This window comes from Styela clava, chromosome 7 (genome assembly GCF_964204865.1).
Source record: "Styela clava chromosome 7, kaStyClav1.hap1.2, whole genome shotgun sequence".
NCBI lineage: Eukaryota > Metazoa > Chordata > Ascidiacea > Stolidobranchia > Styelidae > Styela > Styela clava.
In genome coordinates this window covers 17,944,899-17,967,109 of record NC_135256.1, presented here as the reverse complement: position 1 = coordinate 17,967,109, position 22,211 = coordinate 17,944,899, and the positions used below count along the sequence as shown (strand labels likewise).

The window sequence follows — 22,211 nt, the reverse complement described above, 5'->3', positions numbered from 1 at the left end:
TGCACTTCAGTACTGGGCCGAGTACATAACATATTAAAAATTAATCACCAGTCAATGCATTACAAAATGACTAATAATATTTGACCAAGACAATATTTATCAAGCTGTTAGTAACCACAGATAATTACAATGGAAACACGAAATCCCGTTTGTTTTAGTTACATAACTCTGAGAGAATTTGATATGACTAAATCATGATAAAACGCGTACGAAAGTGATGAATAAATTTCAGTTGGTACCGCAATGGCAAAACTTATCTTTCCATTTTCTACTGGAAAGTGGGCGCCGTATATCATGAAGAAAGCAATAAATAGATAAATATTGCGTCGTTTTATCCCACATCTTCTGGTTTGCAGAAAGGCACAAGGGTACAGCACAATGAGGCATTCACATACCGAATATCGGCGACTTCGAATTTTTAGGTTAGAGGCCTGTTTGGGAAATTGGTTAGTTAAACTCATACACGCACATCGACTTTTTAATGATAAAGATAGCACTATTCTCCATGAAGTATATTAAAATATCAGCGCATCCGAGGTAAGTAACACGTCGCGTCAAAAAATATGACACGCGATTGGTCATGCCTTCGTTATTTTTCATGATCATAATCCCAATTCGTCAGCTCATGCTCGTATTAAAATCATACCCAAATACATCTATATTCTATAATATTAGAGTAAGCGACGCCCTTATACCATTTGTACTAATCCATTCCACCTGATAATTAAGATAATAAGAAAAGCATGATTTGAAGATAAACTTACCAAGTAAAAAAGATTCAAAATTGCATGCAATCTCTTTCATTAAAAATATCGATGAAGGGGACAACTAATGAGTCACTGATCAATATTAACACTAAAGACAAATGACACCGGTTGACCTTATAATAACGAACTGGAAACATTCGCCTATCAAGTATCGACGCTGGTAGAGTCCAAATATTGCGCATGAATTTTTTATGGGATGAACTGCCCGAATGGACAAAACGGGAAAAAACGGCAAAATTATGACGAATTGCGCGCTCCGAAAAACAGAAAATTTCCTGCTGATGAATAATTGAAGAAAAACACCATTTCGTTAATTTTAAGACGGAAACTTGAATACGTAAAAGTTAACGCAGTGTCGAGTGCGGGCAAAATAATTTTCACGGTAATTTGACTTTCGTTTATCTCCGTATGGTGCTTTTCAATACTAATTTTAACAACAATAAAATATTCTTCAGTCGAATCTGCTGTTTTAATGACCATTGGAAAAATAATCCCCAGAATAAACAAACGTTGCAATGCTATCATTCAAATAATTTCCCTACACCCCACCCCTACCGGGTGTAAATTAGGTCCTGAATAAGACCACGGGTGGTGTACGTATACGTATGTGCATTAAAGCAATATATTTACACTGTAAATTTTCACGCAACACACTGTAACTCTGCATGCTTTATGACGCAATAGAGGTTTAATGCAGTAATCACGGTGCCGATGAGTACGTACAAGTCCATACGCAAAATCATTTTTTTAATGTTTTTTGAACCAATTTAACAAGGAAAGTTGAGCGATTACTCGCCATTTGGCCGAGAAACGTAAACAACACACGGCACTCATCACACATCGACGATTTCCCGCAAAATAAGCTTTATCATTAACACGAATCATGCCAATGAGAATATTTTTGGCAGTTTGTTTCTTCCTTTTTTAACACAAGATGTTTCTTTTGTATGAATTTCACTTAACATCACAGGGGACTCGCATGAGAGCGACCGATTGTTCCTGTTCCAGCCATGTTCAATTCAGTTCCATTTTGGTAATTATACGAGCAAACATACACGTGGCAATAAATTTTTTACGGAAGAGTTATATGGTCAGATTTGACCTGGAATTTTTACCATTGCTCTGTGTTGCATTTAAATTTGCACGAACCTAAAGCGTCTAACGGTAGTCAACGATTAGTCAAATAACATTCCGATAACCTTTACGGTACCATAAACTACTCCAGCGCAACCGATCGAAGTGTTCACCTTATCGATGGTCCGATAGGTTCCCATGAAAATGTGCGCAGCGAGGAAGTTCTTCATTTGATCAAATTACAAGTTCACTCACCTACAAAGTCCTCGGGGTCTGGCAGTTCTAATTGGTACCACGGTGCTGCACAATTCTATATTAATCACGCTATTATCACACTAGTCATAAGAGATCAAAATTAGGAACACTGACCTCAAACAGCTGCTTGAGTAATCCATCAAGTTAAGCGACGGACATGATTGTTTACGGAGCACACTTCGGGATAAGCGAAAATACCACCACAAAAGTTACTCAATGCCTCTATCTAGCGGTTAGCAATAAAAGTGGAATACTAAAGTGAAAAGTAGGGAGAACATTTAGAATCCACTCCGACTCCAGGCTGAAAAAAATGTCACTCCGATTTTGAAATTTTCAGTTTTAAACCAACTCCAGCTTCGAATTCCAGAAAATTGAATTTAGATAATAAAATTTTGTCCTATGCAAATCTCTTCATTTTTAATATTGGACTTTCAAGAACGGTTAGTAAATTAAATACTTTAAGTATACTTTTTGAGTTTCTGGGAAAAATTACTCCGACTCTGTTTGACGTTATTTTCAAGTTTGACAATAATCTGACGACATTAATTCGTACGTTCTTGTTGGTAATAACTAAAATTTAAATAGCAAACAAATTTCAAAACATACTCTTACATCATACACATAGTTTTCTTAAATCTATGAAGTTTTGCATCCGACCGACTTTATTCAATTATTTCATAATATCAGACAAAACAAATGGGCTGAAGAATCACTTTTGTTTCGTCCGTGGTATTCTACTAAAATAATTAAATCACTAAGATCAAAGACTAAAAAACAATCAACGAGTCGTTTATGCCCATTTTGTAATTGTTGCATTTGCATTTTCTGTTAGGCTATTCAAGATACACATCGAATCGAATTATTTCAGTGCAGTACTGCCTTTCGCCCTTTATCTGTTGTTTGGTTACCGTAATAACGGCTTTTGAGTCGGATCTATTTCCACTAAACCCACAGCCGGTAAAAAATCTGACTTCAGCTGAGGATATCGATGACAATATTTCAACTCTGTGTTCAAACAATATCAACTCCAACTATAGATCACTGCCTTGTTGGATAGAGTGTTGACTTCGAGTCATTTTACCGACGGGACGACGCTCATACGATTAAAAACTAACTTTCAGATATGAAATTATTTGCGTCGCCTGAAATTCAGTCGATAGCTAGTTTAAAATTTTTACTTTTACTCCGAAAATGGGATTGCGACTTTGGCTCTAGATTTTCTTGCCTCTGCTGTACAAGTGTAGCATGTAAGAGTGTGATCCATTTAACTTTTCCACCAAACTGAGATCTGAATAGGAATATCATCAGCAAAATCCCATCTTTATCAGAACAATGATGACCTGCGAATTAGCAGGATTTGTTGATCGGAAGATTTCTGATATTAGTCAACTTAGAGCATAAGAGATATGTGGCTTCGACCTTTTCTCCACTGACTTGTTCCTACAGGTTGAGAAAATTTCTCAGTTAAATTTGAATGTTGTGCTCACCGGTCAAATGAATTTGAAAATACGATTTCAAGTCTAATGCAAGAAAACATGCCATATGGCTTGGGTAAATAATTCTTCAATGCTATTTGCTCAGGATTATACTAGTGTATACTTTCTCTAATCAGATTGGCAAACTTTTCACTGGAAATTATTTTGAAAATGATATTTGAAGAGGTAAATATATCTCCATACAATATTCTTTATTGGAAAATTGTTGCGCTTTATTCCCTTGCATAAATACACTGATTTTCTATAAAATTTGTCCCACCCACTAGCTAACATTAGAAAGAAATGCGATCACTAGAAATCTCGAACTCGAATCGATTTGAACCTGTATATCCTTCCAGGGACAAAAGAGGAAAACCCGGAATGAACAGTTGAACGTTATCGAAGAAGTTATTAATAACAATCCCCATACCAAACTTCGCTACAATAAACCAATACTACTGTGGTTTTGTACTTTTTTATTGTACCAGACAAGCTCAAAATAATAAAAACAGTATTAATAGAACACCAAGTGCAACTAATTTGGAACACGGTATCTTTGAAGCGGTTGGGACATTTGACTCACAATACAATTTGACGAAAAGGCAAATGGAAGAAGCTCAAACGTAAATTGTAAAACCTTCTTCAGGTTAGAAATATTGACGCAAATTCCATTGAAACTACCACACCTGTCTGTGTTTGGTCATTCATTCAACTTACAAGATAATTAATATACAAAAAAGATAAACAGTTTGGATTGGATAATTCGAAAGTCTCGCTAATAATATATCTGTATTATACACTTGCGCAAACGAAGAAGAGGCCGAAAACGATAGGTAACAAATGTTGAAATACTTCACTACGGGAAATAGCATATCAAACAGTGGGTAATCATTTAAAAGATTAGCTTAAAACGGATCACAATGGATGCCTTAATGTTGTACCCCTTTTGACCGTCCAGAACTTTCTGATAAACGTTGGGAAAAATATCTTAAAAATAAAACTATGTAGTCACATCAAGTTTGACAAACACAATAATATCAGACATCAAAAGATTTCCGAAGAATCCCATATGTATCCGTTATCGAAAACCTCAACATACAAATAGCATAACACAAGGCCATCAAGCCAAATGTTCTGTGGATGAATAAAACCGGGACGAGTTTAAAAAAATATGCAGACAGATTAACCGAACCTAGATATAGAGATAATGTTGCTGTCTAGTTTGTTTTTGCAATAACACACAGTTGAATAACAGAGGAATGTTTTAACCAATGGCCCTAGAATATTTAAGATACGTATTTGCACAATTCATGACTATATAATGTTCTGATGAATTCCATCTAGGTATAGTCGTGAGCCCACACTAATATTTTTGTTTTTATATTTTTCGTATTTATTATAGGTTGTCATTTTGCAGAAGATACACAACGTTAAAAAAAACAGCAATTTTGGGACCTGCTCGGGGGCTTGTACGAATAAATATTTAGGACCGGATTGAAAGTTAAAAAAATAAAATATGACCTAAATTCCAACTTCGCGATACTTGGTTTCAGAGAAATTTGCGTCACAGAGCGAATTCTCAATTCAGAAAATGATTAAATTCACGAAAAAAAAAGAATAGACAAATAATATAAAGTTGAATTTCATAGAAAAAATAAAACTGTAAGAAAAATACAGAAACATGTAAATTTACAAAATAATTCTTAAACATCTAAAGCGTAGAATATCTTAGGTCGTTTCCCAGTTTCATTCCTGGGTGTCGAACTACAGTTTGATCCACCATGCCGTGAATGATTTATGTTTTGAAATTGCTTCAGAGCTAGTTGTTGCTCGGCGTACGAAGTTGAAACTGGTCGCCTGCCGTAATAGAACGTTCCACCTACTGGAGTATGTCCATTTGAAGTGGAATGTATAGCGTTGATATGAGTGGGAGAGTTCTTATGTCTCATCCTGACTTGGCCGTTGGGTATGGCATTATGTGGAGGTCGATTTTCGCAGTTTTGACCTGGCATATAAGCGTAGTTTTCTGGATTTGGACAATGACGAATTTTCACGGTATGAGCATCGCTTGGAACCGCTTGATTATTAGATTTTATCAGTGGTTTCATGTTGCAGTATATTTCTTCGGTGTCGCGTTGATCAAGTTCTGTACTCCAGTTGCCAGATGTGCAAAGAGACAATGGAGGATTGGCAGACGACAAATTTTCTGTGGATTCGGAGAAGTTAAATCTTTTAGCAATACTACGCGCACGACTACGACTCCTGGAAACGCCGTTGCTTCGATGGTCAACTTGTGAAGTTGTTGGTAACGCGCGATGAGGGGAAGAAGCAACATTCCGGAATTGAATTTCAGAGTTTAGTCTTGAGTGAAAAGTTTGAGAATTGTCCGTTCTTTCAGTGGCATTTTGATAAATTTGGCAATTTTTTGGCGGCCGAGGTGGTCCCTTCTCTCTCAAAGAGCTTCTCAATTTGGTCAACAAGAATTCAACGTCTTGCGAATAATCCGGTAAAGGCTCTCTTTGTTCGTACACAGACCTTTTCACGGATGGAGTTCGAGTTCCTGACCAATTAATGTCGTCTACATCCTGACCAAGTAGAGCCCCGGTTGATTTAGAGCTACGAAGCAGTGAGTCTGTTCCATTAGAAACGAATGGTAGCTTTCTGGGAGAATTCTGCGTATTGCTGTTCCCATTACTTGACGGACTTGTGTGATTGTAAAGTATGTGTGGCTGGTTCTGGTATCCTGGTGAAGTTTGGTTGTCCAGAACATTACCAGTCATGTTATATTGGAATTGAGCGCTTGATTTTGAAGTCACGTAATCCGAATCGGATCGCATATGTTTCACATTCCAGCCTGTCTCAGCCGGAGATTTGTAAGTTGGATAAACCAGGGAAGACATCTCCAAAACATCAGCTGAATGTCTTTTTGGCGATGTTGGTTCTTTTTGCTGTATACCTTGTCCCAAGTTTACTTTCTTGAATGCTAAAATGGTAGTATTGCCACCGACGGGTTCTCGACGTTGCGCCCATATATTTGCTTCGGATTTAGAGAGTGCTTTGTCCAATGAAGGCCTTGATTTTTGTATCGGTCTAAGATGCGGTGGAACCATTGGTCTGGGTTTGGATTTATAATTGTTTGAAGATGTCACTTCGCCGCCAGATGGCGATCGAGGATATCTTCGTGATATGCGTTCGTATGCTGAAGGTACTGGCTGTTCTGTATCGCAGCACACATCTTGAAATGTCAAGTCCTGTAGACTTAATGACTTTTTACCCTTCGTGCCCTTTGACGTCCGATTGGCTTCAGTACGGCTTTGAGCATTGGAACTACATTTTGGATTCTGTGACTTAGAATCGGATGATTTTTCTCTAGCAATTTGACGTTGTATGTCGCCAACACTGTGCCATCGTAGAAACCCGGCATCAGCTTTTGTAGGACTCGTGCCTTTATTGTACGAGTCAATGACGTGGTTACTTTGACGACACAGTTTGACGTAGCTGCTAGGTGTTAGCCCATCTTCGTTTTGTTTAGAAGATGTGATCTTCGCATTGGGTCTGGAATTACCGTTGGCGGCAACATTCCCAGAGAAACTACGGCTACGTCTAAAGCCGCTCCCGTAACCTTCGCCGTCAACTCCACTGCTTTGTTTTCTGCGAATTGGTCTTCGTCCTACGGTTGCAGAATCATATTGGAATGCGTTTGGCGGCCTTTGAGTGCGCTCAACTTTTGCAGCATTTTTTCCACCGTTTGTGAACCCATCTTTTGTGGCATGACGTGATGTAGTTGTTAACCCGTTAGGAACAATTCTCTTCGGTGACGCAATTTTAGTGGCGTTTAAATTTGTGCTGCTGTTGTTATTGTTGTCATTCCTGTGTTTGGGGGGTGTTTGTTTCTTATCCCGATCTGCGGTTCTAGGAGTTACTGAGCTATGCCGGGCAGCATGGCTGATGATATCGGGCGGTGACTCAGCAGTTGGTAAACTGAGTTCCACAGATACTATGTTGATGTCAGGTTTCTTCTTTTTTCCCCAGCTTTTAAAAAGTCCGTGCTTCTTTTTTGCGTCTTCGGGCGATTTTTTGTTTTCGTCGCAGCTACTTTGATCTGCCTCATTATTTGGTAGCGTTTTCTTATTGTCTTTCCTGATTTTCGATTTGTTGTTGTTGCCACGATCGTTCGAACTATTACGCTCAGCACCGTCGCTTCCGCTGGGAGATAACGCCAGTCGTCTCTTTTCTTCTTTTCGCTCTTTCGATTTCCGGCGACCGCGAAATACTTTTGCGATATATGATCGCTTTTTCTTCACTTTATTTTGCGTCTCTGGCGACAACGTAGCAGGTGTTTCCGATTGCGTCATGACTTCAGGAGATTCCAAGATGGCCGAAAAGTCTTTCCCGGTAATACAAGATGCTGGTGAGTTTGACGAAGAAAATCCAAAGCTGTCGTTTGATTCTTCGATTGAAAACAAATTGTACTTGATATTTGATGATGAAAACCAAAGTCTCGGTAAAGTATTAAACTTTTTTCCTGAAAAATTTAAAAATGGAAAAATATTAGCAAATTTGTTCTTCGAACTAATAGGGTTTGTATATATCTCATAATATTTGTTGTGGAATTTTATTTTTAGGGTAAATACGGTAATTCGTGAACAAATAGCAATTTACCATAAATTCATAGTTACTCAAATTCTAATATACCCAGTTTCATGCATCCCATAATGACTTCATATGAAAAAACAAAATTACGTCAGTTTTAAATGTGGCCATCTTTCCTAACTAGACACAACCTCGATGATAAACAGTAATCGAGTACCACTTATATCAATTACGTCCAGCTGCAAAACATTAACAACAACCAACCAAACATAAAAATCGATCACAATAAAAATCACAAATTCACATATAAAGTATATTATATATAAATACTCAAAACAAGTATAAAAAACTCTATCAAAATTACATGATCAATCACGCATACTAAAAATGTGTGAATATTAAATTTTACACTGTAATAGTTATTAAGCAACTACTAAAATCAAAACAGAATCACTTAAAAACAACAAGCATTATTGACTACAAGTTCTACAACTGTTTATAGATACAAATTATATTTTCTGACTGTCTAGAACTTATTTATAAACATGATATTAACATGAGCCAGCATTACCTAATGTATACGGCCAATTGCGAAAAAGCAAATCTATCGTCTGCGATTGCACTTGTGGAAAAGTCAAAACATTGGAGATATTACATCAACAACGTGCAGATATTGATACTTTATTGAACTCATCTGAATGTCATAGCTAAGTTAGGCTAAAGTAGCGCTATTATTACTACAATATCGCTGTACAGTTTTCAACGATGATAGTAAATTATGCAAACCATTTTCAGTCAAAAATACTTTTACCATCTATCCATTGCCTAACTTCGGCACGAGAAAATTCTGACAGATTTTTGTAGTATAATTTTGCTCTACTTTTGAAATAAATATGAATTTGACATCTGGGTGGTCAACCCCGAAACAATTATGATAAGACTTCAAATTTGCGAATTCCTTTTATAGAGATAAACGATGCCACACAAGTAGAACTAATTGATTCAAAGAATTTGGAAACCATTCCGCTATTTATCAAACAGAAGATATGTTTTTATAATATTGTATATACTTTTGGCTTGAGGTAAAAAATCTGCTACAGGTAAGTATAAAAATGATATGGGAAATAATCTTTTGCGCACATGACCTCAACTCAATTTTTCAAATACACCTAACCTGAAATATTTAATTATGATTTTAATTTTATTTGCATTCATAATATTCAACTTCAGAACAGACCCCACTATCTATCTATACCTTATTCGGTTCTTTCTATCCAATGATTTTCTGAAAATGTCCGCACCTGACAAAATGACCCTGTTTACTGTAGCACACGTGAAAGTCAGCGTCTAAACGCACAAAACACGCAATCTCGATTTTTTGAAGTGTGCACTTACACACTTGGGTGCACTTGTCTCATAGTTTTGACACAAAATTAGTTAGATTGAAAAACTTGCGAGTTAAACCGTGGCCGTTGGTAATATCTCACTTCTAAATAAGACTCATACATGATCGAACACATCTTAATTTATATGAACGCGTTTAGATATAACCCTCTACATATTAATTACCATTTCATTTTTTCTTTTTTATTACACAAATAGCTTATTATAAGTGACGCTAAGGGTGACCGAAGAGGATTATGGAACTGCGTCCACTCAAAGCCGCACCAAGTATCTATAATACCCTTTCATATACATTGTCATATCTCTCTCATACATCCTCACAAAAGATATAATCGCTCCTATCACTAACTTCCAACGAATATGACGGTGTGAGTTGAAAACACCTTGTTATAAAGGCAATGTTTTCATTGAACGATCATAATTTAAAATCGATGCCTAATTAGCACATTCAACGACGTTTAGCTCGCAGTAAGATAGGTCGATACGCAAATATCGCGTCTCAGAGGGTCACCTGAAATTAGTCGCGTGGCAGGTGAGATGTCGTTACACGCAATTAAAGACGAATTCATTGAATCAAATTTGACTCGATTGGATTAAACCTTGCGCCCATTTTGAAATTATCAATAATCGAAGATTCTCTGTCTTTAAAAATCAAGTTTTAATATTCGATATTTTAGTAAATTGTCTATGATTTACCATAGGCCATCACACTACAAGACGTAGAAAATCTTGACCTATGTTTATACCATGTATAATCAGAGGCCTCCTTCAAATATAGAGCCCGATATGTTAATTCTATACAGTTTGTTTACCTTCAAACTTTCTCGACAACTATGCGATTCTAGATTTACTAGAAAGTTTTTCGGTTCTTTTTTCGATATTCGATCTTATACGCGACTGGTCAGCAAATAATACAGTTTGAAATTTTCGTATTTTTTCAAACATATGCGATTCTAGATTTACTAGAAAGTTTTTCGGTTCTTTTTTCGATATTCGATCTTATACGCGACTGGTCAGCAAATAATACAGTTTGAAATTTTCGTATTTTTTCAAACAAAATGATAATTGGATCGCCGACAAGGAACGGTTAGCTATTCAACGATGACAATATAAGCCTCAAACGTTAAGCCTGTAATCTTTTGAATATTCAATGTGAAATTACGTGTTCAACATTTCTAGCCTATTTTAAGATATTCAAATTCTACAAATGCTACGTTTTGTTTTTGTTTTCGTTCAAAATAATTGAATTTTCTGAATATTTTGGGAATGTCTCAGAATTAACAAATTTTTTTTGTTTTAAAAACGCTGCTCTCAAATCCAAGATTTCTGATCTGAGATGCAAATCTAGTTAGCGCATTGCAATAGGCATTTGTGCTCGTGTCCAACACACTTCAAAGTGGTTATAATTTTCGTATCACGTATGTCGCCACTATCGGTGTCTATTGTACAGAATTGCTTCCATCAGGGAAACTGAATTCTTAAATTGTCTTGATTTCGCCCGATCAGTATACTCAAATATACCTTTACAACACCAATATTTATTCTTATATTTTTTGGTTGTTCGAAAGTTGCTGGTATTCTATCATAGCATTTGCCGTCTTTTGCTGTCACTCGAACAAAATCCATATTATATTAGCTACCGGTACAACCAACTCGTGTAGGCTAAATTGAGATATCAATCCAGCTACCCATTAAACGCAGATATATTTCAAATTTCAATTTAAAATTCAATTTCGCCTGATACGCAACGATAATCACAGTTCTTCATTCATTCAACTTAAGATCATGCCTGAGAGGAAAATGTCCCAACAGTCTGCAAACGAACTTGACTGACCCGACCGCCTCACACCTGCTGCACAAATTACAGTAAGGGGTATCAAGTTTGTCGTTATTAGAAACACGTTCAGAATTTAGTTTGAATGAGTTAAAAATGGTACGGAATTTAGGCATAGAAGTGAAATGAACCTTTTTGTAATTGCCCATACAATTGTATATATATACCTAAATTTATCGATAGGATTGGTGTTAAGAGTAATTATAAAATAGTATGCTGCGAAATAAGACTGCAAAACCATCCTGAGATCCTAAGGAAAGATGTAAAATTTCCCTTGACTACTGGCTTTTCATACTTTAATTTTAATATAATCCATGTTCGATATTCGACGGGACACGCTTAAAAACGAGAATGCGACAACCAACGTGAACCGTTATTTTAGTATCAAGCATTCTTTCTTTAATTTATTGATAGAAACTTCCTCACTGACTGCAAACGAGGAAATTTCTTTGAGCAAATGCGAAGCGTTCATATCAAACAATGCTAGCTGTTGAAGTTATTTCATTTCCGCTTCAAACAAGTGAAGACTTCACCATAATTTATCACTACTTAATGACCGTTGGTACGCCGCGTGTCGGCGTATTTAAACATGTTTTCAAACGAAAAAATCCTTGCCCCCGTGACCACCTTATTCTCGCTTAAGTTGAATTTAAATTTTTTCAAATGCCTATTTTTGTAATCGATACCCCAGGAAACAGCGCGAGACCGCAAATAGCGAGATTTACTGTGGGTACTCCTACACGTCATAAGCGTTCCACGGACAAGTGAATCTCAAAAACAAAATTACGTAATGAAACGTTTAGTCATTTATTGCAAATTTGACCCATCTGGTTCAAGTCAGATTATGGATTCGCTATGTTACTTTGAGGTGTGTATAAGCTTGGTCTATAGGAAATATGAGCATATAGAAATGTTTAATCAAACAAATCAAAATTACCCACGTGATTCACGACCAAGAATATAAATATATTTATAAGCACTGTGTCTGAACACTTGTTTGATACATTATCATACGAATGAAGTAATCACATCTCAAACCACAATGAAAGCTCGTTTTGAGGAAAACAAATTGATAGATTCGATTTTACAAACGCATGAATAATTTTTTTTTTTAAATGAAGCCTTGATTGTACCATGGTATCTCTGAGCTAATGTATGAGTGTTTTCTGACTGCTGCACACAATTCACTTTTATTAATGCGACAATAATTGATTTTTTTTTTGAAATGAGAAAACAGGTTCAGGTGTAAAACACAATTCCACTAACATGTCTGTATTCTTGTGAAACTTAACAATCAGTTTATTTTGTTCAAGTAACTCGAATTCGCATTCGCATTAAGTACTTATCTAATTAAATTGTTTCAGTTTGCTGCATGGGAAAGAGACCCATAACGTTTCAATGAGCAAAAATAGTTTAATAAAATGATAAGATAAATGAACATTATATCTCTATCGTTGAAAACGGATATCTAAATTTAGAAAATCTGTTAATTTGTGACGTAATCGAGTGACTTGTGGTGGTGGGTAACTAACACTAGTTTCCTGAACGCAAATCTACTAGTATACAGGATTAACACATCTTTCGCACTTACCATCTTTGGTTAGGTACTGTATAATGAGGAAGTTACGTTAGATGCACAAAAAAAGGGATGCCCAAAGATTTTGGTGTAAGAGAAAACAGACATTTGAAATAATCTGTATTATGAAATCAGATGCACAAATTTATTGTTTAATTTTGAAAAAAATTCCTTTTATAAAATTAAATCTCGATTCATGTCTCTAATATTTTGGAAGTAAAGTTTGAGAGTATTGTGATTCTGAAGCAAATACGTGAATTTGAGGATTCACGAATTGAAATGACTGAATCGAATACTAGATTACCATACTAACGGGATATGAAAACTCCTGCACAAAACAACATTGCATTTCGAATATGAGTCAAATAAATTTGCGAATATAATAGAAAATTTGATTAAATTAAATTTTCTATGCTTACATATGTTCCAGTGTCTTTGATGAACGTTTAAAAAAAATGTTGTATTTCAAACTCAACAAGGCTTTTATCAAATTTTTATACTACGTTTCAAGTCACCCATAACAAAAAAAATTTGGGTATTTTCCTGATACCTGTCACATTAAACTGACAAATTGGGGACCTGACCCAACTTTCCCCCACACAACCCAATAATAGCGGCAGAAATAGCAAGGGCAGAAGTGCTGTTTCCCGAAACAGAACCGCGGTGTTTCCGCTCAAAAGAAAATTGTACTTCATGCATGAAATAGAACGGAGTACAGAGTATAGGTTGCGATAAAATATTTATTGGAATTTAATGCTAAATGGTACGTTAGACTATTATGAGGTATATTTGGTTCAAACGAGTGCACAATACAATTACATTGTATTCAGTGGTGGTACTTCTTCATAAGCCTCTTTTAGATCGAAGCAAAAAGTGACGTCACAACAGAGATTTGACTTGGCCCTGCCGTTCAAGCCGTGAGTGCGGTAGTGACCAATCTGAACTTGCCGAAGGACGATAAATTAGAATGTTGCGCCATAGTACAATGAGTGACGTCACAACAAAAATGACGACATAAAACAGTATGAAATGCGACGGGCGTGATCAAGTGTGATGAGTCACTCCACTACTTACGATAAATACGATATTTTGTCTTCAGTGTTCATCAGTTTTGTCATCCTACATAGATGGACCCCATTGTATTTTTGATGATAAAAACATTATCCAGTGTGATATATGCACGCATACACTGAAACCGTTATGAATGCGTTTATTACGATTGGATGTATGATACAGCCATAGATATTGGGTTAATCCATCATTATCGATGTCATATGCATATATATCTTATGATCGTTCCGAAACTCATGAAAAAAATAGTAGGACACGCCATGCCAGATGACGTATCCAACATGCCACGGCGTCTTGCTTTATTTATTAATACAAGATATGATGACGAAAAATCTTGAATTTGTCTGTCTGAAAATATCCTTTTCTTTGTCTTCACATATTTGACAGCGATGATTAGCGTCTGGAGATTTTTCAACGCGACGCTTGGTACCAAGGAAACATAAATAAGGGGTAATGACCCATCATTTTGACCCATAATATTGAAAAATTGCGGAGACGATACAAATAACTTTGATAATTTCAATGATCTCTAGCAAGCATAAAACATGGTTGAATACAAATTTCAGTTATGTATCAAGGTTGATTTGTGTTAGCTGAACTAGTTGACAAAATTTTGGCACGTGTTGGAATCGTTAGTTATCTACCTTAAATGGATATGTTCAGTATTTTTGGTTAAATAAAATATATTATTTTAAAAATAAAAGAAACATTTGAATTTTGAAAGTTGTTTGTTTGAAGACAATTTGACCACAAATTGCGAGAACAATATTTGAGTAAGTATTGGTGGTTTTGACCCTTATTTGCGGTAAATCTTTTTATATCGATATAGCTACGTAATTGTTTTGAACGTTTAGGGTTCAGTTACATTGAACGTAGACGTAATTCTAAAATCATTTGTTTGACACAATTGAAAACGATTTCAGAATGGTGACGCCTTGTATGATTGCCTTAGTTGTATTTTGTTTATATTTGATAACAAAAAGATTGAATAAAACAGTGTCATGTTCATTTATGTCATTGAATAAAATCAAACAAATATTTAAAAAAAAATTACATTCATCATTTTGTATTTACCGAAGTTATAGGATTTGGCCATCAATTTTTGTGAATTTAAATATATAATCCATTGCGCGAACTCGTCGCTATAGCGTGATCATGGCCAATATCGGACTCTTCAGCGGTGAACATCATTATGTGAAAATGAATTTTATATTGGAAGCTCTGACCTTTGACTACGATTTTATAGGAAAAATAAAAGAGCTGTAGGATCAAACGCAATTAAATTCACAGATAAAAAGGCAATCTATATAAATATTGGCGCGTTATGCAACACCTTTAATCGATCTATACATAGTCCCACTAGCTCTCGGCATTTCAGTAGTCGACAGTAATTGCTCAATTGACGAGTATCATTTACTTCCGATTGAGAATTGTATAATTTACACAATAATACTTAAGCAGTTTTGTCGAGACTTTAGGAATTAAACCTCGTATTTATGGCATAAGCAAATGGTGTGTAATTTTGCAGCCAAAACGCAAATTTCACGCATGAATGCAAAAATACAGTGCAAAATTGAAAATTGTTTTTGTTTTGGCTTTAACACTTAGATCATTAGTAAAGCGTGGTTGTTTGCGAATAAACACAAACTAGTACGGTTGATTAGAAATCTTTTCCTTTCTCAGTTGAACACAAGCCAGTGAATCCATTTATACTAAAACAATGACGAGCTCATTGAGACACGTCGTTTCGTTATGTTTGAGTTCTATTGTGCATTACTTTCGCAATAGATCAAATATATAAATCTCAAATTAGCTTTAAAGTATCAATGTTATAAATGTTACCTGAAACTGAATTTTCGTTTTTGACCGCAAATAAAAAAAATCTTCAAATCACAGATTTATTTAAAAAAAAATTTGGTGAATTCTTTTTTCAAATTATTTGTAAAAATTTAATCCCATACAACAATACAATGGTTTTGAAACATTTACTGACGTTAATTATTGAGTCACAGAAACATACATTTCAGATGCAACACTATTCTTCTTCCATGCCAACATAGATGAAAACACATATATGAGTGAGTGTATGCGGATGAATATCATTTTGCCAACAATGTTATATGAAATGCTGCATTCCAGGGGGATGCATGTTGTTGCTAAATTCAAGTGTATGGATTTCGTGAGTAATTTTATCACCTCCTTAAAAATAGGCATCAGTATAGGACCCAATTTTGTAAAGAATAAATTATATAAATTTTAAAAACTGAATAACTGAAATAATTTGGCAAAATCTTTTTAAGCCGAAATTCATGAAACAAACCAAAAAACTTTTTCACATTCTAGAATTTGGCTGAATTTGAAAATAATGCTTCGATTCGGAAAAAATATCAATTTTTACCAGCACACTCAAAAATAAATCACAATACGAATTTACTCCTTCAGAAAAATAATATTGTGTAATATATGTTTCTTACAGATGCTGAACAGCGAGGCGACGTTACATATGTCGTAATTATATTTGCCACTGCTGGATTGTATTTCAAATTATGTCCATTCTCAAAGCGATTTTTAGATTTCTGAAACAAGGCAGGCAGATTACTACTTAATGTTATGACTATCATCTTTTGTTACAAACTTTAAAGTGGTCAGCATATAACATGGGTCATATTACGCGACAACATTTCCGTCGTTACTTCAATCGCAAAAAAAATAATTTAAAAAATTTCCAGCGACGCATGAAGCGGATATACGGTATTGCAAGCGATGATACAAAAATCAAGGTGAGTCAAGCTATGCTTGTGACATATGTTTTGTAAGATTATCTAGCACTTCCTCAAAGATGAAATTTAGGACAATAATATTTTGTTTTATGAGGCTGTTGGAGAGACAGTAACGGGAATTGTTGCCGTATCATGCACCGAATACAAATTTCATCCGAATGTTGAAATAGATTTAAAATCGCTGAAATTATAACTTCAAAATAAAGGATATTATATTCCACACTAGTATAGATACAGAGATGTGGAAAGGGCTCTTTATTTATAGTCCATTGAATGGAAAAAATCGGACAAAACCCTACTACCTACTTTATATCTATAGAAGGATTGTTTTTTTTTGCGGAAAAAACTTATATTCTATTTTCGATTTCGCTTATTTCTACTATTTGCCAAAATTTCATGCCTACCTTTATTTTAAACACACATACTCAAATCCAATCCCCAAATCAGATTTTTGCGCACAAGATTTTCGCACAAAAGTACTACCCTGTATATACGAAAATCTTCCATCATTATGAAAAAAAAGATACTGGAAAAGAACGCGATCAGAAGTTGTCCAAGAATATGCATTTCAACATCGCCCTTTTCGTCTCGTCGTGTGAAGGACTGTCTTATCGTGGAAACCATTTTAGTGCGGATTCACACTAAGCCAAAACAATGCATTTTATGTCGTGTTGTGTATATACAGCCCATTTATGGTGTAATAATTGAATCATCACTACATGCATCTCTCACATATAAACAACATGTATTCGGGTGTTATCTTTCAGTAATTTCGATTATTGACATCTCTCTACCATATGTGCCTTTCTTAATACTCAAAGTTTTATTAATAAAGATCAAATCTATTCGCTAATTACTTCATTTATCTTTCTACAGCTGTATGTTATTTTACCAAAAACACAATCTTTCATTTGTAATTGATTGTAATACAGGGGTAGCATGGACATGCGAGTTTTTTTTCAAAATGGTATGAGCAAGCAACATGCCATTCCACGCAAGTTAAGGGTTGAAATAGAGACGGTTGTATTTCAGGTAACACAAGGGTTAATCTTACTCATCAAAATATTCTTGGCCAAGCACGGGCGCCGCAATCTAGGTATGGCCCATACTTTATCACACTATTAATTAATTTTTTAATAGAATCATGCAGATTATCCAACAATTAGAGAAAAAGAAAAAACAAATCCACTGATTTTTTGCATCATCAGATGAAATTGTTACGCATGCAATGACACTTCCGTGCAATGACGTCATAATACATGGCGTCACACTACGAAAATTAGTATCCGACTGCAGATGCCGACTTACCATAATTTATGAGTATCGCTTATTTCCTTATTTCGTTATGGTTTGGCTGTGATTAATTAAATGAAAGATAAATAAAATTAAAATTGAAAAAATATTAAAATAAAAAATAAATCACCTAAAACAGATAAATTAAGTTAACGCATGCGCGATTAGAAAAAAAGGAGGTAAATTTTGAAATTAAAAATCATATATATGTCTTTTTGTTGTCATATGTACGTTTGGTGTTGCCGAACTTTAGAACCTGAAATTTAAATAAATTACTTATAAAAATTGGGGAAAGCATGTTTAAAAATGTTGTTCACCGAACCATGGAATTTTACCTTTTTCGCGTCGGACAAGGCGATGTATAGGGACTGTATATAAAGGCCGTATATATACGCGGACGGAGAATGTAAAGAATAAATAATATAAAGAAATACTTACGAGATCCATATGAATATTTATCGCTTGAAGAAGTTGATGATACGGAAGAATGTGATGATTTGTTACCTGAAATTGGTATGTAAATATTATGAAAATTTTTATTTGGTAATCTGAATTTTTCTATACATACAATATATATCCACACCATTGATGAATTTAACATATATCGCGATCTCACCGGGAATATCTAAAAATTTAATAAATCTGTTTTCAATAAAAAAAAGTTATAGTGTAGCATCCATTTTGAAATTTTTTTGAGTTTACTAGTTTAAGTCACAATTCGGCCCGGATAAAAAAGAGTCATGTAAAATTGAAAAAGAAGTAAACTTTTCGTTTTAACATAATTCCAGTCCATCCATAAAACTTACTTGCGTACAAGTGGCAGCTTATCCAAAGCTTTATTCGGAGACAAGGTGTGAAAACGTTACAAATAGATTATATTATAAATAGAACAATTTAATTAAACGACACCTGAACTGAAGCTCTCTATCACCATCTCGCGAACGATCTTATTTAGCTCACCAATGGTAAGCGAAGGGTACGACACCGCGCCAGTCTAACAACGTATCACTCACAAGAAAAATCTATCTTTACCGGTCGACTTTGTTTTGGAAGATGTTGATGCTTTCCCAGTTGGTCTTTCGTTGTTTTCTTTTTCTCCATTTTTCCACAAACGATCTTCTTTCAATTCTGCAATCGAAGCGCAATCTTCCTTTGCTAGAGTCGTTGATGACGATCGGTTTCTTGCCTTTTTGAGAAATCCGCCACGCCTCGACTCCGTTGTGCGTTCACTGCCAGATCGCATCATCGGAGAATCAGGTATTCTACACAAAATTCAATGAAATAGACAATTTTAAATCGCTTATAGTTTTTTTTTTATCATACAAATGTGATATCTTGTGTGCCATTGTTGCACTACTGTATTCGGATTGAGGTTTAATTATCTACACTGGATTTAAAACTGGAGTCAATAATTTTCATCCCAGCGCACCGAGATTGAAATAGCAAAGCCAATTATACTGAAGTTGACATTTGTTTGAAAAGCACAAGTCTCTCTCTATTGATGTTCAATTGACTTACGACTTTCCTTTCTTCTTATGAAAACTGAAGCTAGTTTTCCGATGTGCCCTCAGTGAATTTGCCATCAGTTTCTTATCCGTTTGTACAACAAGAGAGTTGCTTCTTTGCTGTGAATTGTTAATTAAATAAATAACACTTTACCATTGATTGTATGACAAATTTCATTCGCAAAATTACCAGATAGTAAAATAATGTACCAAGAAAGCAATATATGGATACTATGGTCAAATGACTAAAACGTACAACGAGCAGTAGTCTATTTGATATACAAAAAATTCTGGTATCTATTGAATGTTTCAAATTAAATGTAAAAATAATGTCCCATCACTAAAGCAATTAACAATGGTAACAGGCAATACCATATGATCTTGGCTGAGCACAGGGTTTGTCGAAAGGATGGAGGACTAGCGTGATGGAATGCGACGTTGTGACGTAATGTGTGCAAAAAACAACAAAAAAATTTGGGCTTTCAAGTACCGAAAATTTGAAATCGATTGGTAACGCTTTTTTCATACCAACAACTACCCCATTAATAATAAAAACAGAAAAACTAAGGGAAAGAATCACGAGTCCTCTTTATGTTCAATAACAATTACAGAAACACCTTCTCTTACCTTATAATTATTATTGTTGAATGGTTCTAAATTAATGTTGACGAATATGGACGCACAAACGCAGTTGCTGAGATGAATATGGCGATAACCTGACACAAATTAAAAAAAGGAAATTACAGTGAAACTGAAACAATAAAACATCGATACAGATTGCTCATTGCAATCATATTACCGTACCTACATGTGTATATTTATTTATTTGTGTATATTTAACTGACCAAGATTTTGCTACCCTACATTGATTTAGAAACTGAGGGGTTGTGGTAGCATGCTCCAAAATTTGTTCGTTTTTATTATCATGGTGTCTGTGTACAGCTACTTCGAGAAAAATTAACGGGTTAGCATATATTTTACTCATTCTTCGGATACTGTCGGTTTCGGATAGACTACACATGAAATTATACTGAAATTGAAGTGGCGAGCCCGATATTTGAATTAATATTTCGATAAAAAAAATACCAAAACTAACCTTGTTTAAGATTCCTCATAGAAATAGTCCTTTGTCCGATAAAATCTCTCCCAATCGGATCTTGGTCCCAAACAGTAAATCGGATGAAACATAGTTCCGGTCGAGATAGTGGAAAGAAAAGTTCTTCGTTCCAGACTGGATTGAACCCTGAAAAGCAATAAACCCAATACACTATAAATATTTATATTATTGTCTTCACTGCATAATTTCATATCACGAGATTCAGATGAGAATGTGAGATTGTTCATATTGACGAAAATCGGAATCAGAAAATAGTCGTTTGGTCTTTTTCGACCATACTTACAATATATATATATATATATATTACAGAGAGTTTTAATTCCGAGGAATTATGAACTTCATTCGATTTTAGTTATGCAAAGACTTTCGGTGATGGCGAACACGACTGAATTAAAACATTGATACAACCCTATAATTTAATTTGAAGTACACTTATACTGTTGTTCGACCTAGCAATGTATATTTGAATATTCGATTTGCAACAAACGGGAGTGATAATGACACAATGTGCAACGAGAAATACTAGTTGATTCAATAATGGTCACTATTTATGGATTTTAAGATAATTTTCGAGTATTCCAATCATTTGACGTAAATTGTGTAATAATGATATTTCTGAAAAATGGCGCACAACCCCTTTCCAATAAACAAACAATTAAAAAGGACAATTTCGACTATCTATGCGACGATTTCGGGCCTTTTTGTTAAAAGTCTTCGATTCAGGGGTCTATTTTGTTCGTAACAGCGATCCAGCTTACAACTGAAGGCCGTATCGGAATTATTGTTTCACAACTGGCTTATTTTAGATAAAGTATCTTAAAACATACCATTGTCATCAATGACTGATGTCTGTTGTTTGTCACAATCTACTTGTACTCCAAACAATTCCACTTCAACAAACGGGTCAATAATCTGTACAATAAACAAAATTAATATAAATGGAATTATAATTCATTTATATCTATTTGAGAGAATTTTCCTAACGTGGACTCATTTATGACCAATTTACATGTGGTCTTTGATATGATAGGAGCTTCTGAAATTATATAGATCCATGGTGTTGCATTGTGTGCTAGAAAATGCCAAATATTTTATGCCAATAATATTTTCCATGAATTTTAGTTATCTGGAATTCACTACCTTACAGATGTTATCTTAATGGTATTAATTTGAAATGCTCGAAGTCTCGCGTTAATTAATTGGAATTTAGTGGCGTGTAATGTATCAGCATTCATAAATACACTTTAAGATGCTGTTGGAATTCCAGCAGCGATAGCCTATACCTTTGCTCAAAGATGAGTCTTCTTTATTTCTGAGTGAGTAAGAACGACCTTGCTTCTCTTGGAAACAATATAATATATACACGTACAATATAATTCCTTCAATGAAGAAATGGTTTTTCTTTGAGTTTTAGCGGCTGTAGCAATGACTCCGACGCGGAGAGCTACTGAGTATTTCGCTCCGAGT

At 35.0% G+C, this 22,211-nt stretch overlaps 1 protein-coding gene across 2 annotated transcripts in view; it reads right to left on the bottom strand.

Moving 5' to 3' along the window:
• Positions 1-4,032: 4,032 nt before the first annotated feature.
• Positions 4,033-22,211, bottom strand: part of LOC120327925 (uncharacterized) — a 115,001-nt gene continuing 96,822 nt past the window's right edge. For both annotated transcript variants that reach the window (XM_039394298.2, XM_078114197.1), the window contains exons 19-25: positions 21,572-21,656; positions 20,724-20,870; positions 20,255-20,343; positions 19,641-19,747; positions 19,155-19,384; positions 18,561-18,626; positions 4,033-8,096 (exon numbers count right to left, since the gene is read on the bottom strand). In XM_039394298.2, the coding sequence (XP_039250232.2) occupies positions 5,275-8,096; positions 18,561-18,626; positions 19,155-19,384; positions 19,641-19,747; positions 20,255-20,343; positions 20,724-20,870; positions 21,572-21,656 (3,546 nt within the window). In that variant the 3' untranslated portion in view covers positions 4,033-5,274. The remainder of the gene's footprint in view (positions 8,097-18,560; positions 18,627-19,154; positions 19,385-19,640; positions 19,748-20,254; positions 20,344-20,723; positions 20,871-21,571; positions 21,657-22,211) is intronic.